Source organism: Rhipicephalus microplus, chromosome 3, assembly GCF_043290135.1.
Source record: "Rhipicephalus microplus isolate Deutch F79 chromosome 3, USDA_Rmic, whole genome shotgun sequence".
Taxonomy (NCBI): domain Eukaryota; kingdom Metazoa; phylum Arthropoda; class Arachnida; order Ixodida; family Ixodidae; genus Rhipicephalus; species Rhipicephalus microplus.
In genome coordinates, this window is record NC_134702.1 from 61,605,759 (window position 1) to 61,630,738 (window position 24,980).

At 45.3% G+C, this 24,980-nt stretch overlaps 2 protein-coding genes across 2 annotated transcripts in view; one reads left to right on the forward strand and one right to left on the reverse strand.

Moving 5' to 3' along the window:
* The window catches only part of LOC119161117 (histone cell cycle regulator-like protein), a 78,285-nt gene that overhangs the window by 32,279 nt on the left and 21,026 nt on the right, over nt 1-24,980 (forward strand). Inside the window, exons 13-21 of the mRNA XM_075889634.1 lie at nt 2,013-2,309; nt 3,731-3,819; nt 7,962-8,118; nt 9,747-9,871; nt 10,166-10,346; nt 11,634-11,750; nt 14,394-14,557; nt 15,232-15,693; nt 16,230-16,393. Of these exons, the coding sequence (XP_075745749.1) occupies nt 2,013-2,309; nt 3,731-3,819; nt 7,962-8,118; nt 9,747-9,871; nt 10,166-10,346; nt 11,634-11,750; nt 14,394-14,557; nt 15,232-15,693; nt 16,230-16,393 (1,756 nt within the window). The remainder of the gene's footprint in view (nt 1-2,012; nt 2,310-3,730; nt 3,820-7,961; nt 8,119-9,746; nt 9,872-10,165; nt 10,347-11,633; nt 11,751-14,393; nt 14,558-15,231; nt 15,694-16,229; nt 16,394-24,980) is intronic.
* On the reverse strand, nt 17,344-18,715 carry LOC142803755 (zinc finger MYM-type protein 1-like). Its single transcript, XM_075889635.1, has one exon. It carries the CDS (start codon nt 18,708-18,710, stop codon nt 17,430-17,432), a length of 1,281 nt encoding a protein of 426 aa, XP_075745750.1. The 5' UTR covers nt 18,711-18,715; the 3' UTR covers nt 17,344-17,429.

A 24,980-nucleotide genomic window follows, 5' to 3' on the forward strand; every position in this document is an offset into this window, starting at 1 on the left:
TTCAGAGAAACATTCTAGAACAAAGCTTGTATGTCTCGCTTGTAGTTGTGCGCTTATGCATTAACTGCTGGTTTTATGGCCAAATACCCCGTGGTGTGTGCCATATATAAAGGAACAAGCAAGTTGTAGGGGGGAATTCGCAAGGCACCGACTAGTGGGACCATCCCTGAGTGCGAAGCGCGAGCGTGTGCACGAGTTGCAAAGTAAACAAGCTTCTCCCACCATCCATCTCCTTCCGGCATCGACACCCACACTGCGATGTCTGGGACAATCAGAGGTGGAGGTTTAATGAAGTGCATTGGAACTGTACTTCTCGCTACCGTCACCGGCATTGTCAACGTCGACTAAGGCCAAGGAAAGAAACGCCAGGCAAACGCCGGCAAAAACGCTGTATGTAGTGTGGCCTTTGTGATACCACCACATGTTGTACAAACGCCTGTGGAACAGCTCCAACAGAATGCTAGTACAGTAGAACACCGCCACAAGGAAACTGACTGGGGTGGAAAAAATTTCGCTGTAGTGAAATAAAAAAAAGCTGATTTGAGCTAGCAAAACAAACGAACGTTTATTCTCAGAATTCAAAAAATGTCCACTGCTTCCTATTCTTTCCCAGTAACATTGCGACCTGATTGTCACCTATGCATAGCGACGCCACGTTGAAAAAACACTCTGAAACAACGCCTAAAACCGCCTTCGTGAACGAACCAAACAACCAAACAGCTGCATTAACACGTTCACACCAGCAGCTGTCCGCCGTCAAAAGTACCCGACAACGCCGAGATGAAGGCAGGGTATCGTGGAGCGGCGACTTTTGCATTTTTCTATGCCATTCTTGTCATTCATCACTCACGATTATGTAGCTGATTTTGTTGATAATGCAGACAAACAGCCGCTCTGATTAGTTACCAAACTGGCCAAGCGCGAACATAATAATAAGCATCGGAATCAGTGAGGGCTGCAGTTGCACCCAGCAACTGCGTGACCGAAACCATGAACTGAGCGACTGAGCTTCAGCTTTGGGTTGTCTGCGGCTCAAACCAAGCCAGTGGCAAAAGCAGGGCAGTCTTATTGCCATCACTATCGAGCAATGACGGCCCCCATGCTTGCTGAACAGCGGCGGTATATCGGCGGTTGTTGGTGGTGCCAACGTGTGTTTTATACTTCGTTGACGCATTTTCAGGCTCTGAAAATCCATTGAAATGCTAAAGATTGGGTTTACTGCATAAAAATAAGTGTCTGAGTCTGGACATCGTAAAATTTAGTTGAAGCAGGACTATCAAAAAAAAAAGTGTTCATTGTGGTGACAATATTTATGCATTGACTCCTATGGACTGTTGGCGGGGAATCGTGAATTTTTCGTTGTAGCGAAAATTTCGTTGAAGCGGCATTCGTTGTAGCGAAGTTTGACTGTAGCATTGAAACAAGGCGGCTCGCATACTTGCCCGGACATAAGAAGAACGTGCTGCTGCACATGCTAGAAACGCTGCAGCTCAAGGCATATTCCACAGTGTTCACTAAATTTCCTAAATGGTTCTTAAATTCCCTAGCCTTACTTCGTATAACAGTGTGATGTGTTGCTATCAGAATCGTTGCTTCGGCCTTGTACCGAAACTGTGAGTTTTTTAAAATTCAGTTGTCATTTTTTTTAGATTCGATGATGTGTCAAGGAATACAGATGACACATTTGATAAATACTAGATTTTTGTGATTATTGGACTATGTAGGCGTCTAAGATCTTGGCTGGGGACAGGCTTTATTGACTTTATAAAGTAGACTCGTTAAAGAAAACCTGCAGGGACCACCCATATGTGTTCTGTTTAAGAGGAGTTCCGTTTACTGAGAGAGGAGCAGGGGCGCAGACTCCTAGAATAAAAGCAATGATGTTGGGGACAGTTGATCTATTTCAGTAACAGTGTCATTTAAAAGATTTATAAGAACAAGAAACAGGGTTCTATTATTTTGAGACTTTTCATTGTATATTTGTATCTCCAACTCTGCTGCTGCCCTGACAGAACGTGTGGCACCAGAAATTGTACGGCAAAAGCTTATCGGGTCCGGGGAGCCAGCAGCGGCAGTCGGGCACCACCCTGGTTGAAGACCCCGAGGTGTTGAAGGCCCAGGAGCAATACTCCAAAGTGCAGCAGCAGCAAAGGACGGTGGCTTCAACCCTAACCAAAGAAGTCAATGGTGTCACGCCTTCGGCGAGCCCAGCTACAGCTACGAGCAATGCGCCTACGAGTTCAGCAAACTCGGTGGTGCGACCCATCAACACCAACAGCAATAGCAGCCGCCCGATGTCACACATCAAGGTGATGCAATGCAGAGATGCCGTTTGAGGTAAAGTGTGGGATTGGGCTGGTTGGTAATCCATTGTTAAAGTTCTAAGTGCAAAAATTTTCACACAACAAGTGCAAGAGACGTGGACGAGCGCAGACTTTCAACTGATTTATTACGGGATTTCTCGATGGGGGGGGGGGGAGGAGCAGTCTCCTTTAGCTTTTAGTTTTGTGTGTTTTTTTTCGTTTTATGCATAAGCATGTGATTCTATCTTCTTTTCTGTAATGTATACTTTTGCCTATATGGATGTGAATATGCCTGAGGCACGTGTACTTAGATTTAGGTGCTCATTTTAAGAACCTCAGGTGGTCAAAATTATCTGACCCCTCCTCTATAGTGCCTCTCATAATCATATCATGGTTTTGGGACATTTGAACAATTATTGTGAAATGTCCTGTTAACGACATCAAAATGCGGACGTGATGAAGCATACCTATTCTTGCGCCGCGTGCAACGAAAAAACACATGAGAGTGCTTGTCCAATGTCCTCTTTTATGTTTTGTCTTGTTGTGCACTGCCCAAAAACATATATGTCCAGTTGGTTTTGTATAATGCATGATGTAATATGTGCACGTTTTTGGTGGTGACAGATGCTCCATGGCTTGCTTCCGAGGTGCAATTGCCCGTATGAGTTACTAGGACCGACGCTCACTTGTCCAATCGTTAACAATAGTGAAGGTCTGTCCGTGGAGCAAGAAAGCACCGATAAAAGAGGGTCTTACCTCTCATTGCTTTAGCAAATCATGTTTTTAGGCGGAAATGTTGTAGGCCCGTGTACTCGGATTTGGGTGCACGTTAAAGAACCCCAGGTGGTCGAAATTTCCGGAGCCCTCCACTACGGCGTCTCTCATAATCATATGGTGGTTTTGGGACGTTAAACCCCACAAATCAATCAGCAAATCATGTTTAAACCAAAGATAAATATCCACACGGGGAAAGTCAGGCACTGGTGTAGAAGGTAAGGAGCGTGTGATTTATAGGTGTTCGACAAGTGTCCAACTGTTAATCGGACACGTGTCTTTCTGTCATTGCATTCGTATTTCCTGCAAAGCTCCAGTTGCAAAAGCACCAGGAAATACAGCCTTTTCTTTCTTAATTAATGCTGTGCGTTGTCCTACTCATAGTTGACCGCTGCAATCAGTGAACTGACGGGAACGGGTAGTGTCGGAAAGCCACTCTCGTCTGTGAAGACGTACAATTCAACTCGGCACTACCTTTCACCTTTTGTTCTCTGTTAACTACGGATTCTTTGTCTTTAGTGACTGTATTCGATGTTAAACTGCGCTTCACACCTCGGCGTTCATATGTTGCAGGTAGTAACATTTATCACCTAGTGGATGAGCAAGGAATGTTTAACTAATAATTCCTTCCCGCCACCTTGCTCTTGATACAGGGCCCCACTGACAAGCAAATAGAAACGAGAATGCCCGACGGGCGTCGCCGGATTACACCGCTCTTCATTCCTCCTGATCCTGAAGTCGGGTGAGTACTGATCGGTGAATTTGAGGCATGAAGAAGCAACTGAGACCGGCAAGGCCTCTGTGCTTGCTTGCAGTTTCTCGTAGATAGTGTTTGTTGTGTGATGTTTACAATGCAGAGCATTGCTGCGATGAAGTTGGCAGAATGCAAGAACATGCAAGAATCAATGAACAAAAAATAAAGATGAGACCCACTAGCGAATCAAAATGCTTCATCTGTAATTGTTCACATATAAACATCAAAAAAAGGTCTTCTTCACTTCAGGGCTCATTAACTGGCATTTCTCCAAGATTTTTATTTACTGCGAGATATACTGCGGTGAAGAATCGAAGTGCAAAACCAATGATAATAGAGGCAGTTGTTTCAATTATGCAGCGACATTGTGTAAGAAAGTTTTATTTATTCGCAGTGCGCTTCATACTAAGGAAGTCTGCTCATTGGCTTGTTCTTCAGTTTATCCTAGATATATGAAACTTACCCGTATCTTTATACAGTTTATACGTTTGTATAGCACTTAACTTGCCTTCTTGGAAATCCCGTTAAAAAGTATAGAGCCATATAAAACGAGTATCAGACTCCTATGCACAGCAGCATTCGATATATAGATTACCGTGCTACACCTCTGTGCGCATGCTTTTCCCTAGCAAGCATGCTACCACATCTTACTTATGAATATTTAATGCTGACAATTTCAGAGTGTTACAGTTTTGCCAAATGTTGTCAGATGAAGTTATGGCGTCTGAAGGGCAGTCCATTCGGTAGGAGAAAAATTATGGATGTGTGCATCTAAAAGTATTCACTACTTTGTCAAAAAGATTGGTATGGTATTGTCGGATCATTCTAGAGTAAAACCTTAATATGTATCTGCTTCAAGCATACTAACGGTTAAAGCGTAGTTGTGGTCAATTGACACCGCTAGTGGCCTGAAAGTGGCAGTGTGAGCCAAGAAGTGATAGTTTGCACGGAACTAAACAGGTACGATAGGCTGCACACAGCAATTTGGTGCATCGCAGTGGTATGTTGGCTATTGTGCAATAGCAGATTGTGGTACAGACGTGCATCCGTGTTTCACAGAAAGCCGATAGGTGTGTTTGCTCCGGTGCAACGCATGTCGCTGTGTGTTCCCGTACCACCCGATACTCGTTTCGAATCGCTCCTTTGCGTTGCCACCGTGTGCAGTTGGAGAGTGGTCTTGCGAGAGAGCTGGAATTGGCACTTTAACAAAAAGGAAATGAAAGCTCTGTAATGGTGCTTTTAGGAAACATTTGATCTGGCATTGCAGTTCTTTCTTGGCAGCATCAGCGCATGCTAGGAGATGCAAACTTGTGCTCGGTATACTCTGGTACAGTTGATACCCGCAATAACGAAATGGGCGGGGAAAGCACAAAATTTCGGTCTTATGGGAATTTCGTTAGCGCGAGAATGCGGCAGAAAAGACGTAGAAGTTAAAAAAAAACAAAAAAACATTTTATTTCCAAAAGTCAGCAAGTTTACTTTGGTGGGCCTTACCATGCAGCAATTTCATGCCTCTCGACTCACACTGTAAGAAATAGTCCATCGTCACGTCGTCGTCGTGCTTGCCGAAAAACGTAGGAATTGTGTCGAAGGCATTCAGCACTTCCTCGAACTGGTTGTTTTCTCTGGCTGCTCTGGTCGTTGCACATTAGGATTGGCCGCCTCGCACACGCTACTGACTGTGGCTTCACCAGTCACTTCTTTGTGCACGCCGCCGCCTTCGTCTGCGCAAACGAACTCATGGATGCTGAGGCCATCGGGAATCTTGTTTGTCACGGCACAAAGTTCGCCCCATGCACTGGTCAGTGACGGCGGCACTGCGCTGTTACCAGTACAGTCATCAAGTGCACCTACAGGCGAACCTTCTTCTGGTTCCGCTGGATCAGTGCATGATGCCTGCAGAGTGACAAGGTCGGCGTGTGTGAAGAAATTCGTTATCATGGCTGGACTCGTCGCAATCCATGCGGCGGCGATCATCTCTAGCGCCACGAACAAGTCCACATCAGTGGGGCTCTTCACATGTATATTGGGCAGCAAACGCTGAATCAGCCTCTCTCTGTAAGCGCACGTCATGCTGCGAATAACTCCCTGATCGAAAGGCTGCAGCACCGAAGTGCAGTTTGGTGGAAAAAACACCAGGCGCACATTTCTGAGCTGCACGTCGACGTGATGGGCGTTACAGTTGTCGAGAAGAAGGCAGACCGACCTGTTTGCCTTCCGCATGTCGGCATTGAAGGACTGGAGCCAGCTGCTAAAAATATCCCGCGTCATCCACGACTTCAAGTTCACGGTGTAGCTTACTGGCAGCCTGCGATTCCCCTTGAAATAGCCGGGCTTCCTGCTCCTGCCAATAACGAACAGGGGCAGTTTATCTGTGCCATTCATGTTGGGGCACAATAAAATCGTCATGCCCCGTTTGCTGTGCTTGCCACCGTGGCACTTCTGGCCTTTATTTAAAGTCCAAGGTCTTGGATGGCAGCATTTCATAAAACAATGCCGTTTCATCCGCATTATATATGTCCGAGGGCTTGTACTGGCCGAGCAGTTCTTTGTTGCTCAGCAGCCACAACGACGTTGTCACTGAGTCGACGGCTGCTGCTTTCCCGGAGATGACTTTGGCTACATGTCGTGGCGAGCTTTGAAATGGTTCAGCCAGCTGGGACTTGCCTTAAAGTTGTCGTAGCTGAGCATACAAGCGAAGTCCAGTGCCTTCTGTTGCAGGATCCTGCCAGATAAAGGCACCTTGTTGGCACGCTGTTCACAAAACCACGCAAACACCACCTTGTCCACGTCCGGGAACGCTGCAGCCGTCACGGTTTTGTTTCTTGCACTCGTGTCGTTTTCAAGTGCACCAAGAATGGAGGCCTTGTTCTTGAGAATCGAGGACAATGAGCTGCAAGCAACGCCAAATTCTTCGGTTATGTCCATTTTTTTTCTGCCCTTTTCCACCTCGCTTATGATTGCAGCCTTATATTGCAGCGTGATGAACTTCTGCTTTTTCGTTGGGGGCTTCATCTTCGCAGGCAGCGAAATCGGATGAAGCAATCGCAACACACGGTTTACGTTGCACCAAGCGACCAAGCAAACTCTCCACAAATGGCTCCACACACGCGACCATGTGTGCGCAAAGCCGACAAAGCCAAGCACAGAGCCAAGTCAGCGAACGACACTCCATGAGGATTGTGGTTTTGGCTATGTACGTAGTCCGTGATAACGAGCAGGTGTTTCAGCAAGCCATCATATCATCATCATTAGTTTCGCGAGTTTTAAGGTTTTTTTTCTTGTAAACAATGATGGCGGCTGCTTCTCAAGTGCGCTTAGCGATAGTTTTGCACAATTTAAGTGTAGCATGAATGCATTTCAGCAGTTTTCGAATGTAAATGTTACGAGAGTGGATTATTTGTGCACTCATGTTTCAAAAATTTCGTTAATGAGGGACTGGGGTATGAATATTTCCCGTAGTTGTGAGTTACAAAATGCATTGACTCCTATGGGCCTTTGCCGGTGCTCCGAAAATATTTCGTTGCAGTGAGAATTTTGTTTCGTCGGGATTTCATTATCACGGGTTTCGACTGTACTACCGTTTAGTGCATAGCTAGGCTTTGTTCCTGTATCTGTTAATGGGATTTCACTGGCACCGTGAAGTAACCAGCAAGTTGATTTCTGTACTGTAGTACTGCACCAAACTAGCCATTATTGATGGCTAGCGTGATGGGACTATAGAATGGCACACCAGAACTGCCGTATCTTCGCATTGCAACTACAGTGACAAGCCTGGTACTGTAGTGGACACTGCATGCAGTGTTTGCTGTCTCGTCTGATTGTCAGCAGGAGGAAAAGCAATGTGTTTAGAATTGAAATCACATTGAGCTGGATTCGTCACCAAGTGTGACTTCAGTACGTTGCCCAGCATGGGATGGGCCCAGATTGCGCAACCCAGAGTGACTCAGCATAGTAACGCCCCCTTTGAGAAGCTTTCGTTTAAATAACGAGGGCCAGAGCTTTGGCTGAGTTGGTGATTCGTGGCAAAGCAAGCACAGCACAGAAGATGGGGAGCGGTTTTCTGTTCTGTGCTCGTTCTGTCATGCGTTAGCCATTGGGAATGAAGCACATGGGTGTTTCCGTTGCAGAGATGTTCCCGTGCCGTTCAACAGTCAAGCATTGCCCAACTTCAGCTCGTCCACTGAGAGCAAAAGCAGGATCGTCATAGAGAAGCGAGACGAGTCCTCCAGCGTTCCTGCAACCGATCTCTGCGACAAGTCCTCGGACAAGGCTCCGGCTGCCAAGGTTTGTACAGGTGGCAGCACTTGTGCTTCGCTATGTTTCATGCCTTCGAGAGAGTGACTCTTGCGTCAATGCATGTGGAGGTTTTCTCATGACAAAAGTGATTCTCTGGCAGGCAAAGAGGCATGCAGTATTTCCCCGTGGTATAAGATACACTTCTTTTCTAATATTTTTGCTGCGAGATCAATATACCGATATTTCGTTTGCAAGTGCGATAAATTAGCACAATGGTGTTCGTGAAAAGATATTTAATCATGTTATAAGAATAAATCGGATGTGGTCATAGGTGTCGGCTATTTGCCGTTCAGACCATGCAGTGACTACAAAAACTACACCCACAATAAAAGCTACCATCATCACATGCAATATCCATGCATTGACTACAGAGACTATACCCACAATAAAAGCTACCATCATCACATGTATTATTGTACCATTCAAATTGTTCTTAAAGAGGTGCTGCAACACTTTTTGAGCGTGGTGAGAAAATGCTGCTGAGCAGTGGTTGAGGCTTCTGAGAACACAACACGCGAGCCAAATATTATAGCGCAGCACGTGGCTTGGAATTTTCAATAAATTCTCCCAAGTCAGCTAACAATCCCTTTCTCTTCTCTCGACAAACGAGGCAACAGACTTAACAGACTGCAACTGCGCTCGTACATGACGGATTCTAAAAAAATTTTGTGGCGTTAAATTCATGAGACATTTAAGTTTCTTCAGTGAATCGGTGCTATGGCCACTTGAAAAAGTGTTGCACAACCCCTTCACACAAATTATTAAACCAACGAAACTGAGGCAGTAAATAAAAAAGGGGCACCAAATTATTTATTTTTAACATTGCAGTGCCTGCGAAACTGTCAAAACGATACAAATGTAGGCTGTCTGGTGAATTGTTTGCTATTGCTACAGATAACGTTGTTTTTGTCAGTGCCAAAATTACTAGCAATTTAGGCACCATTTCTTTCCCTTCAGTTTTGCATTGGTAAGTAGGTGCTCATCAGGTTAGCCCCTTTATGCTTGTAAAGGAGTTTGAATGTCTACTTTCGCACAAGGAACCAAATGCCTTTCTAATAGACATTTTTGAGTCCAGAAGCTTTTGGTGTGCCTATGTTTCATGGCTTTAAGTACCAACATTGAAGCTGTATCTCAGCTTCACTGAGTGAAGGCTTACATAATCTTCGTTCTAAAGTGACTGTTGCAATCAACCTACACTCCACAACAACTCCTATTTTAAGTGTTTGTAAAGTAGTGCATTAAAGGTGAAAGTTGAGTGAGTGTCAGAGTTGTTAAATGAAATGTTTTCAAGAAACTTATAACCGATGACAGTTGCTTTGAGTGAGAAGCATTAAAGGTGAAAGTTCTGAGTGAGTGTCAGAGTTGTAAAGTGAAATGTTTTCAAGAAATTTATAACCGATGACAGTTGCTTTGAGTGAGAAAGGTTACTGGTTTGTTACACTCGGCGTAGATGGCAAAAAGCGCCAAGCTGACGCATGCTTGCGAGGCAAGACAGCTTGGTACTGGAGTAGACATCATGCCTTACAATGTTCAAGAGGATTTGACTCTTAGAAGTGCAATACAAGTTCTTTATCACTCTGCCTACTGCATGCACCTCGATATTTCTGTTTTTCTAGGAAGACCAGGCAGCAACACCTGCAACACAAGGTCAAGTTGCAGAGAAAGATACGCCTGCCACCACAGCGGTGAATGCTCTGCCAAACTCCGCTCCCCCGGCTGTGTCAGCGGCACCTTCTGACCAGTGAGTGGGATTTAAAATATGCCATACTTCGCTAGTTTGTACGAAGGCCAGTCATATTGCCTCAACTCAAACTTGTAGCTTTGCTAGGGCATACTTATGAGGTCACTAGAAACAATTCTGGGTGTTATAAGTTCTTTAGCCTTTCTATGACTGAGTCTGTGCCTCTGACTGCTTGATTTAGAGCATGCCGGAAGCACTGCATATTTTTGTAACAGCTAGTCTAATGCTACTTCTGAAATGCTAAAGCCTGTAAGGGCTCTATTGTTGCTCGCTAAGTGGTACTTTTCTTCTAAGGTCTGAGAAGCCAGCAGCCAAGCCAGCTAGTGAATCGCTGATGCCGACGGGAAAGCGGAAAGCCACAGAGACGACCCCAGTCGTGGCAAGGCCACCTGAGAAAAAGCGCGGTCGACCTCCGTTAGACCGGACACTACAGTTTCAGCAGCAGCAGCAGCAGCAGCAACAACAACAGCAGCAGGTAAATTCTGGTTTTGAACAAAGCAATAATTTTAAATGGCCAACAACCCTGTAGTCCAAAATTGGTGGTAGAATAACAACTGTGCACTTCTATGATGTGAAAAGACTGCGTAAAAATTTTGTACATTAGGGCTGTAATAGGGAAGTCAGAGCGTATAGAACAGGCCGTTTCAACTGATTTCAGTTTTCTTCTTGGCCTTCCTGCCATCCTTGGCAGTGAAGAGAAGGTATAGCCCCTTGTTGGGACTACGCGCTCGTCAGCAACGTGACACATTATCGGCGATTGCGTCATTGGCATGCATAAAATTATGGAGTAAGGCTTACCCCACACGTCGCTCGTGTCAGAGTGGTGCTAGGGTCACATCAGCGGTGCGGTGAAGAAGCATGGTGAATACACAGCCAAAATCGAATCGCCAAAAAATGAAGTCATCATTTTGAACTGCAGAGAAGCAACCAATGAAGTAGAGTTGCCCAAGGGCAACTTTATATTACTTTGTGAAGCAGAAGGACTAGACAAGCGCTGAAAAGATGCATGTGATTTACTTTCGAAAAGGAGTGCTGTCATATTCGTAAGATGTGGCTGCCTCGACTTTCTGCAGAAATCGGTGAGCTTGTTTGGAAGTTTTAAAAAGAAGTCTGAGCCTTTTTACGGGCCTTTAAAAAGCCACCAGAGGATTTCTGAGCACGCTGAGTATTACAACTAGCACTGCGTACATGCTTGTTAATGCTGTGCTTGTTTAGATAGGAAATACTTGTACAACTTGAAGCTCTAAAAACCATATAGTAGTGGTCTTTAACCAGACTTATTGGTGCTTCAGACCGCATTGGGGAAAATATCTCATGGCATTGCTTCTTGCTTCAAGTTGTGAAGGTCAAAAACTTTGCAATGGCCCAACAGTAGGCGCATCAGAAGACAGTACACACGAAGCATTTTGCTCCCATAGAAGATTACCTACAAAATAGCAAGTTACAGCTGCATATGTGCTTAGTTGCTATGATCGTCACTCATCCTGAGCAGCCTCTGCCTTTGTTCAATTATGTACATGCAATCTACTTTCCCCTGCACTCTGTGCTACAGTGCACTTACTGAGTGATCACAGGAAGTAGGCACACTGGCCTGTATCATCAACCCACCCTGCTATCTCTCTTTGTATTTATTGTTCAAACTAACCCCATTTCTTTGTTAATCGATTTAGCTACGGACTCGCACAATTTTGGTAGAGTTCCTTTCTGTGATCTCCTAGTCTTTTTTTTTTCTTACCGTCGAACCCCATCATGTTTTATGTAGGCACAGAAAGAAACCTCTGGCCACACGGCTACCAATGCCCACCAGTCTGCACCAGTTCCCCACCGGCAACAAGCCATGTTTCCAGCGCTAAAGCAAAGCATGCCAGCCACGGTGAAGGTGGGTGATATGGTGAACACTTGATTGGGTGTTCCTACCGGCGCTTTGTGCACTGATGCTTCCATGCAAAATAAAAAAACAGTGGTGAAAAGAACATCAACTTTGGTCTACTAAGAGCTGGGAATTGTCAAAGCGGCCCTTAAACACTATTTCAAATATAGCCATAGTATGGATTCACTACAGAAGCTGATTTCCACAAATTGTCAGAATTCGTCCAGTACGAGTGAAGTTACAGGGATATGTTGCATCCGGCAATTGCTTTCTCTCTTCTCTTGTCCCAATGAAAGTGCTGGAGGCTAAGCACGGAGGGATGGCACATTGAAAGAAAATACATCGCGCGCCTCATGACCTTGAGCGCTTTCTCTCTTTTTCTCTTGGAATGTGCAGCTTTTCAGTGTGATTGTACTTGCACGCATGGGGACAAGCCACTGTCTCTCTCGGCAGCCTTGGTAGCTACAGAGTGCGCCATGCTCAAATCAGCCAATGGCTGATAGAGCCAAACCCCGTTAATATGTACCTGCCGGGGAAGGTGGCATAACTACGCACTAAATGTACTACGTAATAACCACCAGCTACAAATTTGCATCTTCTGGCATGTACCATTGCCGCCAACAAAGGATTGAATTTAGGGCCACAGGAAATATTACCTAAAGTGCCCACCGCAAAGTCATTTCTTTCTTTTTTGCCAAAGTGCTGAAAAAGTTCTGACTCTCGGACAACCGCCCGATAGCACGGGGTAGCGACGCCAAGGAGCATTTTGAAATAACTATGGGGTCCGGGATAAGCAGCTTGATACAGCGACAAAACGGACACAATCGGCTGTCCATGATAGTTTTTCTGCCTCTGTTTCTAAGAGACAGCTGACGCTGTGATTTTTTTTTTTTTTAAGGAATGCGGTATGGTTACAAAGATCCAAATCAATTATTGCAAGGTTTGTTGCGTGCAGCACTTCGTTTATTCTGCACACGCCGTGACTGCCGATCAGCTTGGTGTAGAGCAGCGGTTCTCAACTGGGGGTCCGCGAAGCCATTTCCATGATTTGCGAAACCCTCACTTGCATTTTTCTTTAAGTGTGACTGCACCATGTATGGATGAACTGTCCAAAATGAAGTGATGTGGCACGTTTGTTTTGGGTGGCAATAAAAGGCACCTGTTTCACACTCCAGTTGTGTTTTAACTTACCTACATGCCCCCCCCCCCCCTCCCCTCTGCTGCAAGGGTTTGCCCATCTCTTCCACCAGTCCTCAAAAGGTCCCCGACACATCCATGCTGAGAACCACTGCTGTAGAGTACGCCCACTGCACTTCGGATCATGCACAAATGCTTCGAGTAGCCTGCTGGGTTAACACGGGGACGATGAACTTTCCACAAGCAATGCGCTCTCCACGGTGTTCTAGCAGTCCTGGCAGCAGACGGAGGCGTGTTTGGGTTGGCGGTAAATAAAAGCGTGCTGCAAAGTTACAACAGCGCTACGCTTGCTGTAAGGTGCGTGTATTGGCATAATACGTACAGCAAGGCTTCTCGGTGCCTGCGACCCGCAATGCTAAACTTTGCAATAGTGAGCTGCTTGTGTTTCTGTAAAGCGTTGCGGGCTTGAACACGGTCATGCACAATGAAGCGGCAGCGATCGGCGGCCCAACGCGTTCAGGTAGTTGCCTACTAAAAGCATGCAGTAGGCCTAAAGTGACCCTACGCCACACGCATGCTCGAGCAGATAGCTGCGGATGCTTACTGTGATAAGGCTTTTCGCGACGATAAGTGATTGGGCGCGTTTGTCGGTGGTCGCCACCTCGCCTTCGTTTTTTTTTTCGCAATGATTACTCACAAAGTCATAGCTGCAATCATGCGGAAGTCGAAACTGATCAGCTGATCTCCGCGCTTGTCAACATGACGGAAAACAGTTCACAGCAAATTGTGGCACCTGCAAGTTCAGCGGCATCGTAAACTGTCGTCGTGAAATTCTGTCGTCGTATGCAGTTGGTACGTATTAACCGGTAGGCATAGGGCGAATCACTACAGCCTAATTAAATTAAGTGCTCCACGAATGCATTTGTCTTTTTGAGAATCAGTCACGGATTGGTTGCAACTACATTTTAACCATTAGTATGCTTAAAGTGGGTAAATACTAACGGGGTTTCACTGTACTCGACCTGTGACACACTGATTCTTCAGTCGGTTGCGTCATTTGTTGAGAGAAGAGAGCAATTTTTTGCTGGCTTTGAGAACTCATTGTAAATTCTATTCCGCATATTGCGCTACAATATTTGGCTCACATGTTTTTGGGAGCCTTGGCTACCAATCGGCAGCATTTTCTTACCATGCTTCAAAAGATTTACGGGGCCTCTTTAAAGTTACTAGTATATTTGTCGGCCATTACGTTTTCTTGGATCATGCATTCTTCTGTCATTGTTCCCTGTTCTGTAGCGCAATTTATCGAACAGTGCAAATTTTTGTCAGTGCTACTTAGTTCATAAGCAGACATTCCTTGGCCTCTTTTCTGTGATGCCTGTTGCCCGTGGAGAGTGCTGCAGTATGGCGAGACTTATCAACCACCAGCTTAAATGATTGAAGGTTGGGTTGTTTGATGTCTGATTGCGATACCATTTGTGAGGTAAAACTTGACAACTAAATTTCATCTTTTAGGTGGCATACCTCGAAGACACTAAGGTACTGAGGAGCATTCAGCTGCAGACAGACATTCCAGTACCAGGATCACGAACAGTCAGCAAGGTGCGATGCAGTGAGGAGGAGACTGTCTTCTGGGAACACCTGGTTTCAGGTCGAGGAGTGGCCCTCGCCGCTAGCAGGTGAGTGGGCACGCTTTCGGAAGAAAGATAGCAAAGTTGTACTGAAAGCACACCGTGCCTCTCATCAGTGCTCATTCGCAGCACCTGGTATAGTAGACTTACTGAGATTATACAATTGAAACTCCCGGTAACCAAGAGTTCATTAAGGTTTGTTGATGCGCTAGTTTTAGCTCTAGAGTCATTACAGGGGATGGCCTGGTGGCAGATAAGTGTTGACTGTTCTCATGCTCTGGTTCCCAGATACACTCACAAAGTCTTAGCTGCCTCGGTTGTAAACGAAGCGATGTTTCTAGGTGGCATTTGGTCAGCAGGCAGCAACCAGTGTGAGGCCATGTTGTGCTTGATAAGAAGGGGCATGTTGGAGATGAGGTGATGAGGTTTCGTATAAGAGCTTTGGCTTACTTGCGCTACTCTTTCTTTTTTAAGAGAAACGAGACTTGTCGTATGCCTCTTATCTCAAGCGGCAGCTCGAGTTGGCTTGTGAATGCGTTGCTGTTTCAACAGCTTTGAAAGCATGGAAGTGGCTTTAAGTTTTTTGTGATTCATGATGTTCATTGTTCCGATCCGTTCACTTACAGTTGCTGCCTCTAGGAGAGATATTGTGGTGCTTGCAAAGTTTTTCTTAATTTTTTGACTCTATTGTTGACGCATGTCTTTCTGCTTCACCGGTACAGTCACGTGGTGTGTGTGGTGTGTGAAGACCGGACTTTGACGGCCCTGTCATGCGTGACGGGTGCCAAGCTCATGCCGCCACTGCTGCTGTCGTGGCCCGTCGCCCACATGCTGTGCAAGGGCAGCTGCCTGCTTGTCATTACAACGCATGGCTCGGTGCACGTTTGGGACCTGAGCAAGCGCGTCTGCACAGTGCGTGACGAATCAGTGGCCCTCTTGTTCCGTGACACGTCGGGAGCCACGCTCCGCGCTTCCAGCATCACGGATGAGGGTCTGCCGCTGCTCACACTCACGACGGGCAAATCGTACCTCTTTAGCAAGGAGCTTGGCTCGTGGCTCCTGCTTACGGGAAGCGAGGACGCTGTTGCGCAGTGTTCAGACCACCACACGTCCATGCCTGCAGCACCAGATGGCGTGAAGAGCTCGACGCTGCCCTTGGGATCGCTCCAGCACAACATGTTCAGGTATGCAGCGCATGAGGTTCATCAGTCAACAGTGATAACTTGAAGCTGTAGTGGACAAAAGAAAAGGCAAGAGGGAAGTAGCACTTGACTTCAAGCTGCGGCTTGCAGCCAATTAGAGTCAGTGCTAGTCTGCTCTTGTCTATACAATTAATTTAGAGTTCAGTGCTAGTTTTGTCTGTACAAATAAAGTCCGTTTGGATTCAGTGCTAGTACGCTCTTGTCTGTACCAGTGATCCTACGTGACCACACCCCCTTTGCTTTTCACTGACCCTGTCGTTGCCGTCAGTTGATGTCGAGCATTCTGAGAGCAGGCAAATTGTTTTATTTTTTCTCATTGTGTGTCCATGGCTTCTGTCGCAGCGTTGGCACATTGTAAGAGTCTGAAGCTGGCTGCTCAAAATGTGCTTGCGGAGTAGTGTACGGCTCGTGTTCCACACATTATACAAAACTAAACTGAAGTTATGAACTGCCTGAATTGTAATGATAGTCTAGTTTGGTGATTTGAAGTTGTCTCTTGTGCATTCTATTGCCTGCAGAGTTCCCCAGCGAGCCAAGTCGGTGTTTCACACTGGCCCCTCACTACAACAGGCTGGCACACTCAGCTTCCTAGATGGTCAGATTGCGGCGTCCTTAGCTCTTCGATCATCCAGCGAGTACAAATTCTGGACGCTCACGTTGGCGCGGTACCTCGCCACTGAAGGTGAGTGCTGCTATGACCTGATAATTCTTTAAAAAAAAAAAAGAAAGAGGGGAGAGAGAGAGAAAGTTTAGGAAAGCGTCCTGTAGTTAACCCCTGCAGCATAACTACCCAGTATGAGTTCTGATATACCCCCGCAGGGGCGCCTGCGCAAGTAGGCGTTTGGTGTGTAGCGACACCACGGACCCGAGCTAACGGGGGAGTTTTGACTCCCTCCCACGCCTAGCCGTGCGTGGCTTTGCCGTGTCCGGGAAAAGGGGATCCTGGTGGTTGAGCCGATGCCGGGTGATTGGACCTTTAAGGCCCCCCGGCAGAGGCAACACACCCCTTTGGCCCCGGCTTCACGTAGGCGGCACCCCTGGGCAGTGGCGTAACTAGATAGGACGGCGCCCAGGGCAAATATATTTCCGCGCCCCTCATTATGCCCGTGATAATGTTTGTTATTATTATTATTATTATTATTATTATTATTATTATTATTATTATTATTATTATTATTATTATTATTATTATTATTCTTGCTGTTGTACTACAGTGTACTATAGCCGCCTTGTACGTCCATGCATCACACAACACACCAGAAGTCCACAATGGTAGCAAAAAAAGTTTAACAAAAAATGGACCTTGGTGGTCACTTCTTGTCATCTCGCTTTACTTAAAATATGCGAAATTCATGAAATCCATATAAGCACAGAAAATAGAATCACGAACTAGGCATATGTAAATAGTCCATACCATTTCTCGCTACATTACCGTGAAATGTATCATTCAAAATTAATTATTGCGTACGCCAAATCTGCATATGATGCCTGCATTTTTTCATCAGTGCTAATGATGCGTTAAAAAACTCGTTCCGGCAAACCCTGTTGTCTCCCTGTTATCGCATATTGTTGCCTTTTATGACGTCAGTGCTGTAACGCTGATCGTGAATAATTGTTGTCAAGAAAAACCCGTTTTTTTATTTAAAACACTTTATTTACATCATTTGGATATTAAGACAAATATAAAATGCACTATACACTGGAACACTCCGTAAAAACTAGAGCTGCACTTTCCTTGCTTTCGATGAAGCAAACTGTTCTATAATGACGTCAAAGTTCGTTTTTTCAGTTTCTTCTCTTTCCACACTCAGTAGCGCAAGGTCAGTAAGTCTGTCTTGGCCCATTGTGGCACGCAAATAGGAGAGTATTAGCTTCAGCTTGCTGAAGGACCTCTCACAGCCAGCGATGGAAACTCCAATGGTTAACATCATCTGAAGGGCGACGCGAAGGTTGGGGAATACGCCATCATCACCATACTCCACAATAAATTTAAGAAGTTCCTCCGGTCTTGATACTGTCTGGTCAATACGCCGTGAAAGCAGCAGCCTACAATCTAAAATCTCTTCATAGAGGTCTTGCGCGTTAACGTCGGAACTGTAGAAATTGCCAAATGTGTTGCAATTTGTTTTTAGTTCGTTTTTGTCTTCGCTGTAGCACAGCTTGTTGATGTCGAGCAGAAAGCCAAACTTGAGGTCGGTGTCCTGCAGGCGAGTAAACCTCTGGTCGATTTCCGAATGAAGACGATCGAGTGTGCATTTCATAACCCTTTCTGTTTCCTGTTTAGCCGTCAACGCCTCTCCTTTCGACTTTTCACCAGGCATCTGTTTTTTTCGTCGTGCACGCCTTTCAACGTCGACATCATACGTCTCACAGAGACGAAGCCCTTCACCAAGTGACTCACTTACCAGAGTTTCCCTTTCTTCATGAAAGTGATCTCTGAGAGCTTTCATGTCTAAGGCAGCATCGTGAAAGTTCATTTTAGGATCTTGCAGTCTTTTTTGAACACGGTCTATGCGAACAAGTACCTTGTTCCAAAAGCCCAGCAAAATCAAAAAATCATAACTTAATATCCGCTTCTGCAGTAGTGCAGCATCACTTTTCGTCTCGCTCGTTTCTTGGTCATTATTTGACATTTCCTGAACAACTTCAAGTATCTTCTCAAGGTATCTACCGACCGGCTTCACTGCTTCGACCCTTGCACTCCATCTGGTCTCAGACTCTGATTTCACAACAACAGGCACTGCATTTTTTAATTTCTCCCAACGGTACGTTGAGCGAGAAAAAAACACGTAAAGTGCTTCGATGGTCCCAAAAAAAGTCATCATCATGGCTTCTTCCTTAGCAGCATGTACACCAACCAAGTTCAGTGAGTGGTTGTCGCAGTTTACAAAGATTGCCAGTTTGTTTTTTTCCGCGATTCTTTGACTGACACCACTTTTTTGTCCAGCCATCACGGCAGCGTTGTCGTAGCATTGTGACCGACAGTCCTGTAAGTTCATTCTGTCCTCATCCAGCTTGCCAAGTATCACGTCAACGAAGCTCTCGGCGTCTTTGTTCTTTACATGGATAAAGCCGAGGAAGGACTCCTGAACATAAACAGATTTTTTATCAAAGTCAACTTCCACATATCGCACAACTTCTGACATTTGCTCACGGTGTGCCTGGTCGGGAGTGGTGTCAAACATAATGCCATAATATTTGGCTTTACGGATTTTTCGCAGCAAGGACTCGCGAACTGTGACAGCCATCATGTGAATGAATTCATTCTGTACAGAAGGCGATAGGTACGAAGTGGACCCTGGATGACTTTCAACGTATGTGAGGTGTTGCTTCATAACGGGGTCAAAAACGGCAATTAACTTCAAAAGACCAAGAAAATTTCCGACATTGTTCTCGCGGCTGGTTTGAAAACTCTCTCGATGCCCTCGTAATGCCAAGTTCTGTGTAGCAAGAAATTTTATGCAGTGGAGGACTCTCGTCAAAATTTCACGCCACTTGTGCTTTTCTTTCTCCATCTGTGACTGAAGGTCAGCGTCAATTATTCCCGTAGTATGCATCAAATTTCTTTCCATTTCTTTCCACTGTGAGAAACACATTCGGTGATTCTTTGCATTCTCGTGAAGGGTGATCTTCTCGGGTGCCTTCCATTTGGTGAATCCCCCCTCTTGTTCCAAAGATGATAGGTGATCTGAGCGGGAAAAAAGGAGGCAACAAATGCAAAATGCTGCCTTTTTGGCAGGAGAGTAGGCCAGCCACGAACGGGTGACTTCTTCACCACGACCATCACCTAATTTCTTCTTAAACCAACTCTTAGTCATTGATCGGTTGTTTGTTGGCAAGAAAGGTCCTTCCCGATTTTGGAAATACATGGCCCCGAGTTTAACAATTTCCGTTCGTACAGCGTCAGACACAACGGCTTTTCCAGTACCAGTGTCAAATTTTAAGAGACCTAGGTCATGCTTCTGAACGAGTTCTGAGATGATAGGTTGAGGGTGCTTCGTGGAATCCAGTTTGCTTAGCTTCAGAGCAACAGGCTCAACCAGCCGAAGTCCAATGTCGGTTCCGTTGTCCTCCTCCTCTACTGCAATATCCCCGGGATTGTCTGCGCATAGCATACTGTGTTTAGAAGTTTCGTGAACGACTCCTTCGTCAAGTTGTACGGACATTAATGAAGTGGCAGGAGATGGAGCTACTTCCAAAGGACATGATGAAGTACTTGCCCCAGGTTTTTCAAAAAATGGCGCGAAAAACTTTTTTGACTTCTCAGCTTCCTGCGCCTGTAGCCTTCTCCTCTTGCGTCCTTCAGCTCCGCTCTCTTTTCTTTTTGTTTTTGTCACCCGGTCCATGGCTTTGCTTGGCTGAAAAAAATAAAAAATCCTTGAGCCGTTCATTCACTATACATTCAGATGCCTTTTTAGCCATCAAGCAATGCAGCTATGCGGCCAGTCGCCTGAACACTTGCTGTCACCGAAGACACAATGTATGTGTATTGTCATGTAGCCAGGAACGATTCAGAGTTTTTCGGAAAGCTAGTTCTATTAGAGCGAACTTGTGCTCGGCAAAAGTGCAAAAAAATGATAAGGAACACAGGTGGTGAAGAAACAGCCCACCGGTCGACGACGGCGGAAAACGAATGTCCCTGCGCTTTTAGTGGAAGCGTTCTTATACCTTGCCGTATCCTCTCCACCAACATCGTTCACACAGATAACGCTGGTCTCACAAACGAGAAGGCATAGTTCGCGGCAATATACGTACATTCTCAGATTAAGGTTGGTGACGGCAAATGATCCACTGCGGTGGCATCATCGGCCTTGGTTATAAGAATTGTTGCTGATATTAAGGTGGATTTACAATTTCACAGCTCCGTTTTCTATCCATAAATGTATGTTAACTCGCGGTTAACCCAACTGCTCAAAACGTTGTTCAAGTAGAAAAACCTCAACTATCATGAAGCATGATTTTAAAAAGGAGAAATGGTAGTACGCAAAGCTAACCTCGCACATATTATTCCCAGTGGACAGTGCACTATAGTACGCACCACTATTTCTTCGTCAAGTAGTTTAAGTAAGTTGTCACAATTCAATTCATAACTCGACAAGTACTCGCGTAATTATCAAAATAACAATTAGACATAAGTAAGCAAGTTCGAACGACATCCAACTGCGCCATTTTCAACAACGCATTGATTGCGCTCTCATTTTTGCGGCCAATAAAAAAAGCCTGCGAAATCAGAAAATAACATATGACTGCGCGCCCCCCTGAGGAAGAAAAAAAAGAGCAGCAAGCAACCGCTTTGCCTCTTGTCCGCTGAAAACAGCAGCGTTCCGCATTTTGACAAGGGTGTTCAGGGCGCGCCAACATGCGTTGCAAGTTTGCAGGAATTCCTTTCGCTCAACTGTATGTCACTATAATTATTCATATCTAGCGGTCAACCGTTCCACTGATAACGCGACCGGAGCACTGTTCTGATTACGGCCTGACTCTGTAAGTTCAAAGCGGCGTGTTTCTTTGACCGGGGATTGGCACAAAGGGCCATGCACATTTTTTTTTTTCTTTCTGCATCTATTTCTTGACGCTGGCTACCTCCCATTGAGCCTGTTTGAGGGTACTGCTTCCTGATGTACGCAGCAGTCTGGTTACGCGTCACTTTTCATATTTGGTGGGCTTTCTTTATCAACAGGAAAAAAAAAATGTGGATGCAATACGTTGTTGAAAATAGCGCAGTTAGATGTAATTTCAACATTCAATTACTTTATTTATTTATTCGTTTGTTTGACAGTAGATGATTGTCGTGGCGCAGGATACTAAAGGCGACGTTATAAGTCACCTTACTAGGCCTCTAGCACCACACAGTACATTCGTCACACAACGCAACTGCATTGGAATAAGAAATGCAAGAACATAACATTACGAAGAACTAGGCGATGGCTTCTACAAAAAAAAATTAAAAAATTAATTTGAAAATGTGTTTATAGCATACGAATCATTGCAAGCACATTTACAATAAAAAAGAGCAATAGTAGTGGAGACACCGGCGTTCCATAGGGGAACATACATACAAACTATCGTACATGAATAGCCTCATCAATGGCTACATATATAACACTTTATGCATACATATATGAGAAACTAAATGTGTAAGTATATTCTAAGCTTCAAGCTGTACAGTAATTGAACTAAACATGCCCTCCAATGAATATAATCAGGTGAGTACTTGCGGAATTATAAATACTTTGATTACTCATTAATTTATTCTCATGCATGAATGAATTATAAGTGGTTGCTCCAAATTACTAGGAACAATGTACACTAGGTTTGCTTCGCGTAACGGAGTTACTCATTTTTTTAATCGGGTTTTATGATAGTTGGGACAACCTGTATATTTTCCCGAGAATAACACCTTTATACTCTCAGCAGTTTGTGTCAACGTAGTGGTAATAATCCATGTGCAAAAGAATAACATAGGTAAAAAATACTCACACCTAGGCAGAAGTTCTATTGCGAAGACGTCCCTCGTCGTGGTGACAAACTCTGGAGAAGTGAGCTGGGATTTCAACTCGGGGTTTGCAGGAATGGAGTCATGTAGCGACTGGTTGTGGCCTGCCTCTAGGATATCTTGTTCGGTCCGGAGACTCAATATTCAATGCCTGTGGAGCTTCTGGGGTAGCTAAACAATTTAACTCGCGAATGTACGTCTCATTGACCACTCTCGTTCGGTTGACTGACCCTCGTTTCTCGCTTCTCTGGATCGACCCATAACCCCTAACATTGTAGTTTTATAACACCAAGACCACGCCTCCAAGGGCATGTACCAATAGGAATCCCTCCTTCCTGGGCTGTTGCACGGAAGCGAAAAGAGGACTATGGCGGCACCCTGTGAGAGGGCCTACTAAGTAACACACACAGGGCAACTGATTGGCTGCATCAACGATAACCAAATGTTTGTTCACAATCACGTGATCCACTCTCACTTATGAACTCTCCGGTATTCATCAAAACAAAAGCAGACACAATTGACCATTTGCGGAAATCAGCAAGCTGGCTTTCCTGCAAAGTTGTTTTCCAACCAAAAGGTCTCGTTCGCAAACTGCTTTTCTCACTCATTGTGCTTTTGCCTTCCCCCACTCCCTTCTTTACGAACGACAGGTGCCTCGCCCTCCATGCGATGTGAGGGTTCGTTAGAGGTGGGACAACCACACAGTAATTGTTGGGGGAAAAAGTCGTTTTGTCGCACTCGCGTGCCTTCACTAGAATAGGAGTGGTAAAAGCACAGTGGGCGAGAAAAGCAGACTGGGCACGATAGTTTTCTTTTTTTTTCCTTTTTGGTTAGAAAACAACCTTGCAGGAAAGCCGCCTTGCAGATTTCTGCAAATGGTCAATTTCTCGCGCCCTTACTCTGTCGGTGTTGAAGCGGTGTCGTCACGAAGGGCACTGCGCCGTGCTCCCTATAGGGCTGCAGAAATTACGTGCCTTTTCCTTTTCTTTCTAATCACACATTCATGTGATTGCTCTCGGCGAGTTAGAAAGCGGCATCATATACTTCACCACACGTGCAAATGGCCGCTGCTTCGCCGCGGCTTTAGCTATTGCCGCGATGGAGGGGGTTGCAGACTTTATACCTTAAAGCGACATCTCGCCACGAAAGCAAGATTGCATTTAATTGATCCCGCAGTTTTCTTTTGGGCGCAAAAAGAGGGGGGGGAGATAAATCGGCGCAATCCCTCCCCCCCACCTTTTTCAGAATACTTGAACTTCGCAGGTATGCACGTGCTCATAGTTACGCTCCCTTCGCGGGCGATGCAGCTGGGGAACTTCCCCGAGAGTCTGAGGCAACATAAAAACGACATGTGCAAGTTTCAGTGAAAAAGGAATACACTCGCTGAGCTGCCTGAGCACAGCGTGGTGAACGACAACCGCATCGAATTTGACAATTCCCGCGTGGTCTACTTAGAGGTCGATTACTATAAGCAGCTTTTTGTGGAATCCTGGCCCATCGAGGAGACAGCCGGTAACTTCAACCGGCCTACAGGTGCGCTGCCGATCGACAGTCTGCCTCAGCGGAATTTCGCAGACTCGCGATCCAACATTAGGTGCGAGTACATGGCAGGAAGAAGGGCCTTAAAGAGAATGCGAGATGCAAAACTTCGAATTTTTCTTGTAGCGCAAAAAAGTTTTTTTACTTGGTACTTTGATTGGCATACCCCAGTTTCAACTAAAGCCCACTAATACCTCTGTCACACGAGCACTACGGCTAACCACGGTTACAGGTATGCTAGCTACACGGCAGACATGTCCGCAGTTTGTCTCCTAACCATTGTTATCGTAGACGGGTGATTCCATGAGAGATCGACACGGATCTGAAAATTAGTATTTTCGATTTGATTGAATATTTTATATTTTATGCCCATCTCACCAAGCAGCCCGAAAAGGAACCTTGTTTTCTTTTTAAGCGCCTATATAACTTTAGGAGGCAAAAAATATAGAACATATTCAACACGGAGGGACTAGTTTCACAACTCGTCGTTCTCGAAAGTTCATGAAGATGTAACAGACAAATATTACCGTTACAAAGAAGAAATTTCGAGCATGAATTTCGTGTATGTAGAAATTTACTGAATAACAATAAAGTAACATTCTATGAAACTTGTAAAATGAAGCAAAGTACTTTCGCAAAATGTCTCACTATGCGACATTTTATGATAGTTGCTACATAACAGTTGCTACAAAGTTGATAAGACCCATCAACTCTGTCTTGAAAACAAATTTTGCTTCTTTCTCTATGCAACGGCAGCTGCGTTTCTGGTTATTGAGTTCCTCATGGTGGTGAAAACTATTTGTGCGAAGGTCAAAAAGTAAAAAAAAAATATTTTCAAAAATTTTATATGTAGCGTTGTGGGCGGCCTTCACGCTCCTGAGCGAGCAAGGCTGATTAATTTACTACTACTACACAATTTGCGCATCTACTTTGCTAGAAGAAGCACGCTGTTAGAATGGGCCTTTTCCGCGTAGATAGTCTGCCCATGCACGCTGGCGTCGGTGAGGCACGCGCCATGATTTTTGGTGGCCAACACGGGACGACAGGTGTGGACCAAGGAACATCTGGTGTTACAAACGTGCAAAATCCCCCCCCCCCCCATTAAAAGCGCTAATGTAGGCTTCCGCGATTGCCTACTGGCGCGCGGCGGGCCATTTCGGAGGCCAAGGGCCACCAGTTCTGATTTCGATGAGCTACGCCCGCGTTTTTGTATAGTATTTTTCTTTTTTTATTC